This window comes from Rhyacophila brunnea, unplaced genomic scaffold (assembly GCF_057557595.1).
Source record: "Rhyacophila brunnea isolate RB1 unplaced genomic scaffold, BYU_Rbru_1.0 scaffold_23, whole genome shotgun sequence".
NCBI classification, from domain to species: domain Eukaryota; kingdom Metazoa; phylum Arthropoda; class Insecta; order Trichoptera; family Rhyacophilidae; genus Rhyacophila; species Rhyacophila brunnea.
This window is the reverse complement of record NW_028232893.1, coordinates 21,095,500-21,111,397: the sequence shown is the minus strand read 5'-3', so window position 1 is coordinate 21,111,397 and position 15,898 is coordinate 21,095,500. Positions and strand designations below refer to the sequence as shown.

At 34.6% G+C, this 15,898-nt stretch overlaps 2 protein-coding genes across 3 annotated transcripts; one reads left to right on the top strand and one right to left on the bottom strand.

Moving 5' to 3' along the window:
* Nucleotides 1-326: 326 nt before the first annotated feature.
* Nucleotides 327-5,611, bottom strand: LOC147069693 (uncharacterized). Its single transcript, XM_085950691.1, has 5 exons — nucleotides 5,437-5,611; nucleotides 5,122-5,338; nucleotides 4,340-4,460; nucleotides 2,870-3,625; nucleotides 327-1,040 (listed from the first exon to the last, which is right to left on the bottom strand). The coding sequence occupies exons 1-5, from the start codon at nucleotides 5,499-5,501 to the stop codon at nucleotides 856-858; spliced, it is 1,344 nt and encodes a 447-aa protein (XP_085806817.1). The 5' UTR covers nucleotides 5,502-5,611; the 3' UTR covers nucleotides 327-855.
* A 254-nt stretch (nucleotides 5,612-5,865) lies between these two features.
* On the top strand, nucleotides 5,866-15,483 carry Gos28 (golgi SNAP receptor complex member Gos28). Of its 2 annotated transcripts, XR_015071197.1 has the most exons (7): nucleotides 5,903-5,947; nucleotides 8,248-8,423; nucleotides 9,546-9,635; nucleotides 9,912-10,060; nucleotides 11,093-11,209; nucleotides 12,022-13,839; nucleotides 15,156-15,483. XR_015071197.1 is itself a non-coding variant. In XM_085950701.1 (6 exons), the coding sequence occupies exons 1-6, from the start codon at nucleotides 5,917-5,919 to the stop codon at nucleotides 12,140-12,142; spliced, it is 684 nt and encodes a 227-aa protein (XP_085806827.1). In that variant the 5' UTR covers nucleotides 5,866-5,916; the 3' UTR covers nucleotides 12,143-14,243. The 2 variants fall into 2 exon arrangements, 1 of the variants encoding a protein (XP_085806827.1); XM_085950701.1 differs by lacking the exon at nucleotides 15,156-15,483 and having other exon boundaries at nucleotides 5,866-5,947; nucleotides 12,022-14,243.
* The last annotated feature ends 415 nt before the right edge of the window (nucleotides 15,484-15,898 follow it).

The window sequence follows — 15,898 nt, the reverse complement described above, 5'->3', positions numbered from 1 at the left end:
TAAATTCAAATTCCAGCAAGCACCTTTGGTCGATAGTATTAATAATTATATTGTAATTTTACCACAAAGGGGTCTTGCATTTTTAATGTTTTATACTAACTCACTCAATTACTTGACAATGCAATTAAAAACCTTAAAAACCTTAAAACATTGTTTTATTATTTTTTATTGTGACACCAGAACTCACTTAGGGTTCGCACCTTGCCTCGCGGCCAGGTTAGGTTATTCGGTCCAATCGTCATAAGATCTGGCCTGTCCAAAACAAGAACCTAATGGATCGGGCAATAGACATTCCTTATAAAAATTTTATGAAATAAAGTTTTTATAAAAAAAAGATTTTGTAATTTATTGTGTATATAAATAATATTGGAAACCTTATGCATGATCATAGTATGTATCAGTGGCAAAGGGTGGAGGTAGGCTGTGGAGATCCGACATAAATAGTGCCCACTAAGCTTCAGTCATACTTATTAGTTTTCATTGTAGGTACTAAGAATACAAATTGCAGATAGTTTTTAAAATTCGATTAAACCCTGCCTCACCAAACCATTAAAAAAAACCCATAATAGATAAGAAATATTTTATAGATATAAGAATATTTTTCGTCTAATATCTATTATGGTTTGCTTTAGGCAGGGTTTAATTGAATTTTTAAAACAAACCAATACCATCTGCAATTTGTATTCTTAGTTCAATGAAAACAAATAAGTATGACTGACAAAGTTTAGTGTGCACACTTTATGTCAGATCTCCATAGTCTACCCCCACTGTACGCCACTGGTGTGTAACATGGTACATCAAGTATCATTAGTAAAAACAAACATAGTAACATAGGTTTTTTTTTTTTTTTTTAAATCATGTTGATATTTTTGTATGATGGGTCTTCAAGTGTCCCTTGAGACTGCATTTTTGAATAAAAGCCTGTCCACAGTGTTCACAAACGTGGGCCCGTAAATCTGCGTGAATTTTAAGATGCTCCGTTAAAGTCTTCTTCCTTGCATAAGATTTGCCACAGACATTACATCCATATTCTTTGATACCTAAAAAAAACAGAAAGAAGATCAACTATAATTTCAAATGATTTCCAGTTTGTTTGGAAAAAGGTTTAATTATAGTCCCCACAGCTTCGCTAGTCACTTTGTGAACACGATTATTCAACTGGTTCTATGCCTTCAGCCGTGATCGACAGGCATTACATACAAATTTCGCGAGTTATCTACTTACTACTTTAAACTCAAATTATTAGCCACTGTCGATTGATTTACATAATCTAAAAAAATAAACACACAGTGACATCTGTTTGAATAATTATGAAATACTAAGCGACAAATTATCGACATTAAAGCGATTTTAGTAAGAGCTTCGCTCTATATTCAATGTGTACTGTTAAAAATCTGTCAGATACTGCCATAGTAATATCGTGAGGCATAGAATAGGAATATAATATTTTATGGACATAAAAAATAGGTTCTATATTATTAAAAAGCACTGTGACACCCCCGTATGGTCCCCATTTGGGGATGTCTTTGTGTATCTGGAGACGCCCGAATCGGTATCAAAGCCAACAAATAATAAAGCGCTGATTACGAAAATAAATAATGTTGAATATCTGCTGGCAACAATGCCATAAATATAACCGTTGGAGATTTGCAACGTCGCTTTCTTTTCGACGACGGTTCGTTGGAAAAAAATCACAAGATGGCGCGCAGAGATCGCGACAAGCAGCAAAATCGCGAACGCGTACATTTCGCCCTCCGTAAAATTAAATTATTAAAAACTGTAACCATATATAATAAACGTAAATAAACTCGCCGCTTCCATCACAATTCCGGTGTCATAATTATCCACCTTCCATCCCGAATCCAGACGAAAAAAAAACACAAAGTGACAGTTGAGAAATTTTCACATACCAAAATGGAGGGGAGTGATAGCACCTATAGTATTTTATTATTTAAAGATGCCCTCGACATGAACCAGAGATGGTATATTTGTTTCGGCTAATGATATGCTATAAAGATTTGACTATGGCATTTTAGTGACGGATTTTAATCAGTCTCTTTTCCAATCACTCGTACATGATCAGCAAATTCATGGGAAAATAAACTTCTTTGGAGAGGAAAGAAAACCTTCTAACATTTGGCAAAAAGCAGTAATTATTGGGTATATATTTGAGTTGCCTAGAGTCATAACTCACATATTCCAAAAATCAAGTTTTGAGATATTCGCAAAAAAACCACCAGAGCACTATTTTTTGTAATTAGAAGAAAAGTATTGAACTCCCTTGAATATTAATTAATGAGTGAGTCGAGTGGAGTCGATTTACATTATTTTTTTTTAAATATATATAATACTCCTAAGGCTGCAGACACACAGCACACTATGAGCAATTGAACTCCCTGATTGGTTAGAGAGGCCTTGATGACAGAACTCACAGTATTCATTGAAAAATGTGAGTTATGACACCAACAGGCAACTTTGTCAACGATTTTCACATGGAGTGACTTTTGATAGCCAACTATTTTTCTTTATATAGAATGCCTTAAGAATCACTTGGTATATTTAACTAAAAAAATGACAAAATTGCAAAATGTAGGTTATGACTCTACGCGACTCATTTGCACATTTCGAAAAAGATTATTGAATATTGTGCAATGCAATATGCCGGGATGCCTACAACGTTATTGGTCAATTGCCGTATGTTATTATTGTGCTCAATTGCTACTTTCTTACGGCAGAGAACCCACAGAAAGCGGCCTAGTGATAAATTTACTTGACCCGGGAGGGGGGTTTAAGTGGTAACCAAGTTGCGTATAAGATGTTTGCGATGACAATAGTTTCAAGCCTGACTTGACGCATCTTTATGACTAACCTGTATGTCTCGGCATGTGATGATTGAGTTCTATTCTACTGAAAAATTTCGCTCCACACGTCGAACAACTGTGGTTTCTGATCTTCAAATGGTCCCTTCGCACATGTTGTGACAACATACAGGACCGCTTAAATGTCCTAGGACACTTGGGACAGCTGTAGACCTTAGCAGCTATCCCGTGCGCTTCAGCAGTGTGCTTGTTCCTTGACTCAATTTGCTTGAACCTCTCCCCGCACACAGAGCATCGATAAGGTTCAATACCCGTGTGGCACAATGCCACGTGCTGCACCAACGCGGCTGAGTCCGCGTAATGTTTCTTGCATAATTTACAATTGTATCTTTTGCCGGCATGCATCTCCAGATGCCTGTCAAGATTTTTCTTTTTAGTGAAGCCAGCTCCGCAAAAGTCGCAGAGGAAACTTGAAAAATGCACGAGATAATGTTTTGTCAGTCCGCGGAACAATGAAAATCTTTCATTGCAAATCGGACACACCGTTGCAAAACGATCCAATTCTGGTATAACCATCTCCTCCGGCTTGTTTTGTAATTTCAAGTCTGAATCATCGTCAACAAGTGACTCATGCTGATCAAAAAACCAATCATCATTATGAATCTCATCGTCATCGTCGTACAGATTGTCACTAGAATTATTAAGTTGACTTTGTAGCAAAATATCGATGGAATTTTTTTCTACATCATTAATAATAATTGCACTTTTCGGCTGACTTTTCATTTGCAGTCCATTTTGACGACTTCCTGAGAAATTTTAATAAAACATCATTTATATTTTTAACTAGCGATCGCCTGCAACTTTATCAGCGTAAAATATGTAAATATAGTAAGTAAATGTATTATATACAGCATGAAGAAAAATAGACTGTGTCGATTTGATTTTTTTCAAATCACCGAGATCGACAATGGAGAGTTCGGTGTAGACATGGTCGCTTTACCTCACCTCACTAATTCACTGCTATTATGGCAACCATTTTAGTAATTTAAATCAATGTATGAGCCTCCGATCTTTACGACGGCTAGTTGCCGCAACTCCACTCAACGGCTGGTGGGTGTGCAAAACCACACGGAGTCCGCGAAAGTTGTGTAGAGTTTATATATGAAAAGAGAGAAAGTGGGGGGTACCACTGTAGAGGTAATAACATGAGATAAAGTACACATAATGTAGCACGAATTACCACCAGCTGTTGCCGTCAGTTGCAAGCGGATAGTCGTCGTAATACGCGGAACACTACTAACTTGATTTATGGATGGTGTCAGTGTTAGTCCCGATTTTAATTTTGGTGTCCTAGTTATAACTATTTTTAATGTTTATTATGTTAATTGCTTAAGTTAAATAATCTTAAATCTCAGACACTGGTTTGAGGTCCCTGTCTAAGGCAATGACAGACGGGGAATTCAAATGGCATAAAAGGATAAAGAAGAATTTGAAATATAACTCATACATTTTGATTATACCTGAATTATGTAATAGTTTATATGCAGATTCCACTTGTTTCCGAAAATTAAAAGCATCTTGCAAACGATCTATGCATGCCTCACATATTTGTAAGTCTTCATTTGCCGGTACACTCACCAACTTGAATAAAAAGAAATTGATACTGTTATTTTTTATTGAATTTTTAAAATTTAAAATGTAAAACCCCGATTTCACATTTTTGACAGAACTGACAAAAACAATGTAAACGGCAAGAATTATTAATTTGTAAAAAATTTATTTATTTTTTATTGAAAAAATCATACAATTTGGTTTGAAGTAGGTAGGTATACGTTGTCAATATGTACATTTACGTTGAGAATGTTCTTTTTCTCATGAACTGACAATGTTTTTCGTTGCTGGGACATTATTTGAACTGTGTTTAAACACAAAACACATTATGTACAACACAACAAACGGGGAGATAAGAGAACGCACCAAGCAGCCTGGCTCGGCCACGTGCAGCGGATGCCAGAAGAGAACTTCAACCTGGCTTGCTTGTCAACTAGCCAACCGGATTCCAGCCTCCTGGAAGGCCACCAAATACTGTCTATAGAGTGTATATGGCAGAGCTACGGGATGTTGATTATTTGACCTGGAATGATGCAAGAAGACAAAGATTCTTGGAGGCGCCCTAACTAAATTAGTTTTATGTGGCAGCGATAACCTATCTACTGTAGGAAGTGGAAGAAATCCAACATCGGTTTGACCCCGGTTGATGTTACGTTTGTACACCAGCTATTAATTAAAATTGTCAGTTAACCTGTATATTGTAGCATGAAAGCAGCATCTGTGAATAACTTTCAGATTCTCCATTGCATAAATACTTTGTGTGCAAACTTTTCAAACTGGTTTCTTGTTGGCACACTATACAAGTCCCTGGAATGGCATCAGTTTTAACAATCTTTTTTGGATTCACTTTTGGGGATACTGTATCCTTGACCCTTGTTTCTTTAATCGTTGCATTCGCTACAGGTTTTCTAAAAGGAATTTTAAAATTAGTTTTATAAACAGTTTTCAATAATAAGTCGTATAAAACCTGGTACCTACTTAATTACTCAATAATAATAAGACTTACTTTTGTGAAAATATTATTAATTTATATAATGTAATCAGATGATCATACGGATTGACAGTTGCCATTTTAATGCATTCATTTAATACCGGTTCGTTTTAATAATACCACTATATGAGTTTGTATTATTATTTGATAATATTATTATTATGCTTTTTGAAATGTCAAAAGTGACATTGACATTTACGGTTATTGTCTATGGAAACAAACTGTCAAACAAGCAATTATTTATTGAGGTTTGGCAACAAAAACATAATTTTTCCATTCTCATAAAAATATGGTTAGGTATTTTAATCGAAATATTATTATTTTATCATCTATTAATTATTATGTAAACCTTTAAATGAAAATAATATCTTAATAAATTATCATTTTAGCAGGTCATATAGCAAAATCAGTCTCGCACATAGTAGCCATAAACTGATTGAAAACGAAGATAAGCAAAGTTGATTGTCAAAATAAAATTGTTCAGAAATCCAAAAAATGGCGAGTGGCGGGTCGGCCGGTTGGGAAGGTAATTAAATTATAATTATATAGGAAGCCGTTATCAGTTTATTCAGAAGCTGGAATCGAAATGATATCGTTTATACCTTCACGGGAAATTATATGAATTGTTTCAAAATTCCTAAGCTGCCATTAATATTGTTATGAAGACTTCCAAGTGTCATGTTTGACGTCCTCAATAATAAGAAACTGTGTGTCCTCTATTTGAAGCAATACACAGCGTGATGATTTATTTGCAGTCAGTATTTTTTTCGAAAATAGTATCTATCGAAATAATACAGGGTAATTAAAAGCAATCTCGGATAATCGTAAAAATCTACCAACTTTCTATATAAATTATATGGCTATTTAGTATTCATTGAGGCATACGTCGCTACGTATTAAATTTGAAAATAGAAAACTTCCATTGGGGAGGATTGGTAAAATACCATAGGACATAGACTAACATGATTATAGCGAGAACTATAAACAATACATAGAAAAATAATATGTTTTCTATATCAGTTGTGGAGATAATCAAAAAAGTTTTATAATAACCACATAAAAAAACATCTTGGAAAAGATGCAGTACTCCATATCTTCAAAAAAACCTTGAAAAATAACCCATACCTCATATTTTTCAAATGTAGAAATAACAAAGACCCAAAGATGTGGAAACCCCCCTTGATAGAAATGTATCCTAAATGTATGAAATCAAAGCAAAAATAGGACCACTTGTCCACTGATTAAATTAGTTACAATGGATAACCTCTCAACTCAAACCCAATTAAGTAATAAGATATACTGAAAGAAGTTAAAAACCCTCTTCTATAGAGATAGATCCTGAAGCAGGGGTTCACGAAGTGTGTCCCGCGGGCCAATTATGTCCCAATTTATGTTAAATCTGTTTTTTTATTCTTCATATTAAAAATTAAATATCCTCTGGCTTTTCATGTAACCCGGGCGCTGTTCCCGTAAATATTCAGTTTGAATTAATAGATTTGCCAGATAACGTGGAAGCAAAAGCATCTTATCGTATCTTATCTTATCTACACAGGACTGCGCGGCATAAGCGTTGGACTATAAAGCCGTGGGTCCCAGGTTCGAATCCTGGGTCTGGCAAGTACACATATTGTTTTTCAATTTGTGTGTGAATCAGGGTATGGACCGAATAGGTTGAGCAAGTGGCAGACATCCATTTCTTGTAAAAAAACAAAATCTGTTAATACAAACCTCTACTCTGTGGAGGCCCATATGATCCTATTAGGATCGGACATGGTCGGAAAAAAAAAAAAAAAAAAAAATATCCGAATATAGTTAAACATGCCCATGAAATGGTTTCTTTATTTGGAAGTACCTATATTTGTGAAAAACATTTTCTACAATGAACATTAATAAATCAGACTAAGATCAAAATTAACAGACAACCATATTGCATCTGTTTTGCGTATTCACACCACAAAATTAGAGGCTAGATTTCAGGATTTAGTTTCAAACAAAAATTGCACAAATCACAATGAAAAAATTAAAATATTTTTTAGTATATGAATAAGTGTAATAATAATGTAAGTATATTTAGTTAAAAATATGTTTACACATGAAATATTTTTATTTTTTTGCTTTATGTTTTTTAAAAACAGAAAATATTTACGGTGGCCCGCCAAATATTTTTGATTTCAAAATTGTCCCTTTGATGAAAAAGTTTGTGAACCCCTGGCCTAAATGTATGGAATAAAAGCAAAAAAAAGGAGCACTGGCCCACTGATAAAGTTAGCAACAAATGACTTTGCATTGCAGGTTTATTTGCAGAGAACTTCACATTTTTACATTTATTTGCTAATTTGAATGTCGTATAAAAAGACAATCCGTCAGGATGAGTAGATAAGCAGCCAATAATACTACACTTGGGCATTGTTATCTAGTTGAAAAACTGTCTAAAACCATTAATAACTGCACTTGAGTAAGTGATCACAATGAACATAAAAAATGGCAACTATATTATGTGAACAAGAAAATGCCATGTCAGTAGTGTTTACCAATTTAACCATGCTTCATGCGTTTGCTAAATAATAAATGTTACAACAGGAATAACATATAAGAATCCTTCTATTTATAGTCAAAATTCTTTGCAATGAATTTAAGTATATCATACCAGTTTATGCAATATCAAACAATAAAAAAAATACATTTATTACCAATAATAAACATGATTCGAGTTCAACCTATCGATGACAGAAACAAACAAGACAATCACAGGCGCCGGAATAAAATTTTTTTTTTGTAAAAGCCATTTCCTTGCATCAACTAATTTTTTGTTAATATTTTTTGTAGATTTACGGAAGCAGGCGAGGAATCTAGAAAATGACATCGACGTGAAGCTCGTGGCGTTTAGCAAGCTCGGAGCAGGAGGGGCGAGCGGAAGTCTACAGGCCGAGGCCGTTCCACTGCTTAGCGCTGATGACATGTTCGAAACCATGGCCATGGAAATACAGCAGCTGATTAATAGAGTAAGGCTTTTATTTTCTTCAATTGACAGTTTTGGCAACTGACTTTTGTGTGTCTCTGTCAGAGTGAATCATGGCGTTGACTGTGGATCACCTTTCGTAATCCTACGATGTGCTTATTACAGAAAGGACATGAATGTTCTTCGAGCAGGACATTTCCCGGATGATATTGTCCTATTAGTTCAGCAAAACATTCAATAGATAACATTTAATCTTGTTCAAAAGAATCTATACTGGAATCTTCGTTGGAAATTTATATCAGTCGTTCTCTACTGGTTCTTGCACTGCAGGTCGCTTTTTTCATTGTGTGTACTGACAAGTTTTAGCAGGATCCAATGTGAGGATGGTTAAGGAGTCCTTACTTTTGGGATTAGAATGGAGAAGGGTTTTTGTAGGGGTTTGAATCACACAGTTATTTAGCAGTAAAGTGAAGGAAACATAACGTGAAATTCAATACATCTGCGCAGAGTTAGATATTACATATTAACACGATAACATGAAGGGTAGGTATTTGTAAAGGGCTAATAATTCATGACTAAATCTATAGTTTCTTTTCTGACCAAAAATTAATAAGTATGAATACCTGCACCTGCCTGCAGTAATTTGTAAATACTTATAGTTACTTATATGTGTTAATTTGTGTTTAATTGTGTTTAAGTCTTATTATGTAGAATAATCATGATATAGAAATCAGTCACACATATTATTATAAATAAAATCACAATATAATAAATGGCGACACGGGATGTCAAGAAAGGGAGGGGCGTGCGAAAGCGTTTCGGGGTGTGGTTCTATACTTATGCTAGCTAAATTATAATTTGACATAATGATAGTTTTTTTTACAAAATTTTCACAATAATTGCAGTAAAGTAAATTTTTATTTCAGCAGTAGTGTGACAAATAGAACTGTTATTATTTTTGTGACACACATTTAGTTTTTCGATCTATATTACATAATATATATATTATTATCTTCGAGGCATAAGTATTTTTTATATTCATTTTTTTGTACAGTTTAGTACTAAGTGGTGCAGACTTTAGTTTGGTAAACATTTAATTTAATCCCAATATAATTTATATCAATGGTCCATTACAGGAATATGTTGTAATGCTTGGTTTTTACAGTTGGCGGCTGTAAATGACAAAATGGCGGAACAAACAGCAAGCGGAGCAGCGATGTTACACACACGACAGAGGCATAGAGAAATATTACAAGTAAGTTGCGGTCTTATGTTGCATATTGTGGTAGTAGTATATTACAGTGGAACCCCCGATTTTACATGCCCTGAAATTGTGTTTTCCTGCTATTTGCATGTTATTTTTGCAATCCCATTTCATGTTCTTCTCTCCTTTCTTCTTTGCCCTTGTCCGCCCCTTAGCTGGAGCATTTAGATACCACACGGTGCCGCCAAGAATCCCTGTCGCATCGCTGCGGGATTATGTATAATTTTTGCGACTAGTGGAGAGCTTTAACGTTAATTTGTGTTGCAGGATTACCAGCAGGAATTTAGGAAGACACAAGGAAATTGGGTAGCGCGACGCGAGCGGGAAGATTTGCTGCGAGGGTCAGGAGCTGAGGCTGCCTCCGGTGGACTCTCCCGCCGCGACCAGTACACCAAAGAGAGTGCACATTTGCATAGGTAAAATATTGCAGCGTATTGTACACCAACAGGAAAAAAAATCATCTTCATAATATTAATACCATACAAGTGCACTGCACTCCCTAAAATTTTCTAAAGAATTACTCTGAAGGTATTTGTTCTTCACTGAACGTGTCACTTTGGGCGTTAAAAGAAGTTGTCTTGCATTTTTTTAGTGCACTATGAATGATAAAAAATTTGAAACCACTGATCGCCACTGACAGCAATATGTTTGTCCGAAATATTGACCGAAAAAATTTGAACAAATCGTGTCCTACACTATAGAAGGCTTACACAGATTCATAATACATAACTTTTAAAAGCTTCAGAAATGCAAATAGTATATGAAAATCTAAAGATTTGTACAAACATCTTTTGCTTGCCGGGCAAGTGCTTTAACTAATTAAGCTTCCAACTCCTTGTAAATATTTGCTATTAAAGAATTTTTTAATCAATTCTTGTACTCTGATTGGTAGGTAGCTTAATTCAGTCATACATAAAGAATATTTAATGAATTTTAACGGTTTTAGCGGTTCTGCGTCAGGCTTGTAATGTTATAGGTCCTGTATTTGTTTGAATTTCAGGTCTGGCAAATTCACGTTGTTTTTCAATGTGCGTTTGGACCCAGAATATAGACCTAATAAGTTGAGCAATTGGCTAAAGTCCATATCTTGTAAAAAACAAAATCTTGTCAATACAATCTACACTCTGTGGATGCAGATATGGGTATATAAGGGTCGGAGATGGTAAAAAGTATATGATGTTGACACTAATATTTGGAAACTATGAATCAACATATCACTTTGATTGTGGTTAAAAGATGGTAGCAATTATCGAGGGATTTTAAATGATTGACAGTCGTTAAAATGCAGATTGATTTTTCTCCTTTAGGATTTTGATCATTATTAATTTATAGCCAATTCAATTGGTTACACCAGTGTATTTTTCTTTTTATCGATTCCTGACCAAAATGATAAAAAAAACCTGGAATTTTCCACGGCTGAAATAATGCTGATAATTTTGTGTTGGCAGTTCTCATCACTTGGTGGATGAGCAGATAAACATAGCGATGGAGACAAGAGAGCACCTTGCTTCGCAGCGTCACTCCTTCAAAAGACTACAGACTAGATTTAACGACATGTCAAATAGGTAACTAAAGCATTGTAAATATATCGAAAGTATCTTTATGGATAAAGGTTTTAAAACTCTAGTTTTCTCAAGTCTTACTACTTAATTAACCCAATATGTATAGGAGTATACGTTACCAACTTCTTCAGTGTAAGACTAATAATAAGTATGTCCAGGATCATGCTTTGAAAATAGAAAAAAGCTCCATTTTGACCCACGCTGAGCACGTCCGCCCTTAATTTAAAAGTAGAAGCAAATCCAATTTGTGAAAAGTGTAATGTTGGACACTAAACAGAATGTCATGTTGATAATCCATTTAAAAGAGCAGTAATGTCTCACGTGAAATCATTCTAAGCATTGTGACATCAACAATGATCTTAGTTAGCATTTCTGGCTGGCATTATGAACAACGATATATCGTTGTTTAGCATTGAAAAGGGTAATGGTGCTATTTCCCGGTCTAGCCTGGGGCTACCACAAACATACTCTCTCCGTCCAAACTGGTCACCAATTTTGTTGCATTTAGAAAATTTGCGGCGTCATACTGCTAACGTGAAGATCTCTTCACTTAGGTTGTTCGGCAGTTTTGTATTAGCTTTTGTAATTTATTAGAGTTTTTCACTTTGCCTCTACATGCTCCTCTCTCACATGGGCAATCTTAACAAAAATATATAAACTCAGTCAAACCACAATTGAGTACATGGTGACTTCAGTGTTGGGTAACTGCTCCTGAGACATTCCCAGTCGTAAAAAAATTACTGATACTTCACATTAAACGTGGGGTCGGGGTCCCGTGATAGATTCGATTGTCATATGTATGAATTGTGTTACAGGTTCCCCGCCATCCACAGTCTCATCCATCGAATTACGGCGAGGAAAAAGCGAGATTCCTTAATCATCGGAGGCGTGGTCGGTGTCTGCACATTTCTGTTACTCCTGTACGCGTTTCACTGAAAACTCTTCCTCTTTTTATATTAAACATATTGAGGCGGGCAGTGAAGAAGTTACATAATCTACAAAAATACCTAAATAGACTCTTGCAATGAATCAGAGGTTGATAAACTATTAGATAAGTACAAGAAATATGAGGATAAGTGGCCAACACTTGTCTTGCCATGGTTACTAAAAAACTTGCAGAACCCCATTCAGTATTACCACTGAAACCGTTCTCCGGAACCGGGGTTCTAATTTTAGAATCGATAGAATGGAACCCTATTAGAATTTATCACTGATATCAGGAACCAGGGTTCTGACTTTGGATTCGATGAATCGATCCCCATTCCATTTTACCACTGAAAGTGAACCTTTAAAAAAATTGGGGTTTTTTTCTTTAAATAAAACAGTTTGTGTTTTTCTCATAACTACAGTTAAGTATCTATGACCCCTCGTTAAACAAGTTCCTCGTTTGGCGTTGTGTTCACTTCTCCATTGTTCACCTCATTAAATTTAATCTCTCAATATTTTTAAAACGACTGATGAATGTATTATGAGAGATTTAAAATCCGGATAATCAAAATGATTTATATTCATCTTTTCATATCTTATTTTGACTTTGGCCGTTCCGTAAATGTATAAGGTCGCACATTATGGTGTCTTTGGGACTGAACATCCAATGAAATCAATGTGTGCCCCGATTTTTGATGAGCACGGTGCTGGCAAAGAAAACACTACGACAGATGCCTGCATGCACCGAAATCGTGCATTGATCACTGTCGGTTTGGACATAGAGTGAAACCCCGATTTTACGATATTTGTTATAATTTTATTTCCCGCAATTTACGTCTGAAATAATCAAATTCAATTTATATGAACACCTAATGGATTTAAGTTTTGTACTATTCCAAAACTTAAATCCATTAGAATTCAAATTCCGTCAAGTAACCCCGTCGATAGTATTAATATTACATATATGAACACATTCAAATCAATACATTGAGATGAATTCCAAACGCATATGTGTTTCTATTGCTCAAGATCAAGGTTACATAATGCGGTTGTATCCGTTTATTTGCTTGTTTACACCCATTCAAATAATGTTTCAGCAAAGAAAAACATTGCAAGTTCAAGAGAAAGTTTCTCTTTATTTAGGTTTTTTGTCAGTTCCTTCAAAAACGTAAAATCAGGGTTTTACTGTGTATTTTTTGCTGCACAATAGCAAAATGAAACTTCATTGGCTGTAATACGCCTCATCCCAATTGCATTATGTGAAATGTCAAAAACTGTGTATGCATAACAACTATCCGATATTAGCTATAAGTATTTCTATATGTGGCGTCTATTTCCGACGTGTTTCTGTTTCAAATGTAAATAACTAGCTTTAACATTACGCGAGCCTAATACTACAAGGTTCTGGGCCTACTACAAGGCCGTGACAAACGAGAACAATTCAATCAATGATACACAATTCCGGTGGATGAATATGGACGAGGTGGATTGCTTTGATTTCTAATTTGAAGTCACTGGACTCTCATGGAAATTTTAACAAAAACAAAACAGATTCGCCAATTGACACTTAACTCTAATACATCATGCGTTCGAAGCATCAAAGGCACGCCGTAATACATATTACATACTAGTGGCGAAGGCCGGAGGTAAGCTGTTAATATCCGCCCTATATAGTGCACATTAAACTTTGTCAGTCATACGTATTTGTTTTCATTGAAATAAGACTACAATTTACAGAAGGTGTTGGTTAGTTTTTAAAATTCAATTAACTCTTTTACTCCCAGCTGATTTAGCCTAGCATATGCGAAATATCCCAAGCGTTTTTTGACAACAAATCGTCGATTTAGTTTTTTTTAAATAACTAATTCTACACATGTTTTAAAAATTTGAAACTTTTTTTGTGTGTTCTCAATGGTGTATAAAGCAATAATAAGTAATAATATTGATAGTTTACATCAATAAAACAAAAGAAAAAAATAATGTATCAATATTTATTTAGAAATGAACGGATAAAACTATGTTTGAACAACAAAACAAGTGTGACAACATTTTTTTATTTATAATTGATATATCAAATTTTATAATATAATCTATCCTTATGTAGTAACAGAAAAAAAAATAAACATATTATTATTTCTCTATGAAATAGAATTTTTATAAAGTAATCAAAAAAAATCGTATAGTGTCAAGGTATTCAAGAATATTATTCAATTCACGAAATCGCAAGAGAATTCGATACAGTATTAAGTATAAGTCTCAAAGCACTAAATCATTTATAATATTATTTATATTCATGTATTTTTTCACCATCGTACCAAAAATACAGTGGCATCCATTGTTAGTTCAAAAATTACAAATTTCATTTTGTAATGTGATATATGAATCATAAAACAACTAAAAGAAATATCAGAATTTAAAATGTGTCATAAAAATAATGTTTTATTATTTTTATGACCCTCTTTGGTCTCAAGTTCGACAGCAGAGCAATTATGACTTGTGAGTTATTAGGGTATGGCATAATTATAAACAATGCCGACACTAAAATAAATGTTAGTCACCACCCAACACACAGTGAATATAATGCTTCGTCTACATGAACGAAATATGACGGGAAAAAATTTGGAATGAATCGTAAATTTGGTTCCAAACTTTCGGCCGATGGATCGGCCCAGATGGAGTTTTCGCATAGGTATGGTGGGCCGAAATATCGGCCCCGTGGGAGTAAAAGGGTTAAACCGTGCGAAACCAAGCGATAGTAGATAATAGTAAAAAAATACTCGTCTATCTATAAAATATCTAAAATGATGCAATTAAATCATACATAACTTTGGATATTTTATTGATAGAATAATATTTTTTATCTATTAGAGTTTGGTTTAGACAGGGCTTAATGAATTTAAAAAAAAATGTGTAATATGTATCCTTAATCCAACGAAAACAAATAACTATGAATGAAAAAGTGTGGACAATTTTGTCGTATCGCCCAAAATATACCAAAACTATTATGGTTTGGTTTAGGCAGGGTTTAATTGATTTTTAAAAACTAACCAACACCATCTGTAAATAATTGTAGTCTTAGTTCAACAAAAACAAAATACGTATGACTAACAAAAAACACCCATGGTGGCCACGCGGCTTAAGTGTTGGACTATCACGCCGTGGGTCCCAGGTTCGAATCCTGGGTCTGCCAAGTACACATATTGTTTTTCAATTTGTGTGTGAATCAGGGTATGGACCGAATAGGTTGAGCAAGTGGCTGACATCCATTTCTTGTAAAAAAACAAAATCTGTTAATACAAACCTCTACTCTGTGGAGGCCCATATGATCCTATTAGGATCGGACATGGTCGAAAAAAAAAAAAAATTATTTGTATTATTTATGGCGGATCTTAACAGCCTACCTACACCTTTACTAACTTTCACTATATTGTCTTTTACCTATTCAAATATGTCATGAAGACAGTACCTTTGTGAGTATGCTGAATACCTTAGTGGAAGTGAAGATTGGATGAATTACAGTGATGATGAGAATTTTGTGCTGTACATTAACAGTGACAATATTGAAGATACCTAAAATGGAGAGCAAAACAAACAATATCACTTCCGTCGCGTATGTTCGCACAGACACTCATTTTATTATTAGATTTTGACTGTAGACTTATCAGATCGGTTTTTGGAAATATACGCCACATATACATAATATCTCAATGGTTCAAAGTCCTGCAATGAAAATCAGGGAGAAAGAAACGGAGGCATTGTAAAAAT

Coding starts and splice junctions, on each gene's coding strand:
- LOC147069693 (XM_085950691.1), bottom strand. CDS start 5,501: ATGGCAACTGTCAATCCGTATGATCATCTGATTACATTATATAAATTA. Junction 4,461..5,121: donor TTTCATGCTACAATATACAG/GTTAACTGACAA, acceptor TTTTTATTCAAG/TTGGTGAGTGTACCGGCAAA. Junction 3,626..4,339: donor TAAACTATTACATAATTCAG/GTATAATCAAAA, acceptor AAAATTTCTCAG/GAAGTCGTCAAAATGGACTG.
- Gos28 (XM_085950701.1), top strand. CDS start 5,917: ATGGCGAGTGGCGGGTCGGCCGGTTGGGAAG. Junction 9,636..9,911: donor GGCATAGAGAAATATTACAA/GTAAGTTGCGGT, acceptor TTTGTGTTGCAG/GATTACCAGCAGGAATTTAG. Junction 10,061..11,092: donor GAGAGTGCACATTTGCATAG/GTAAAATATTGC, acceptor TTGTGTTGGCAG/TTCTCATCACTTGGTGGATG.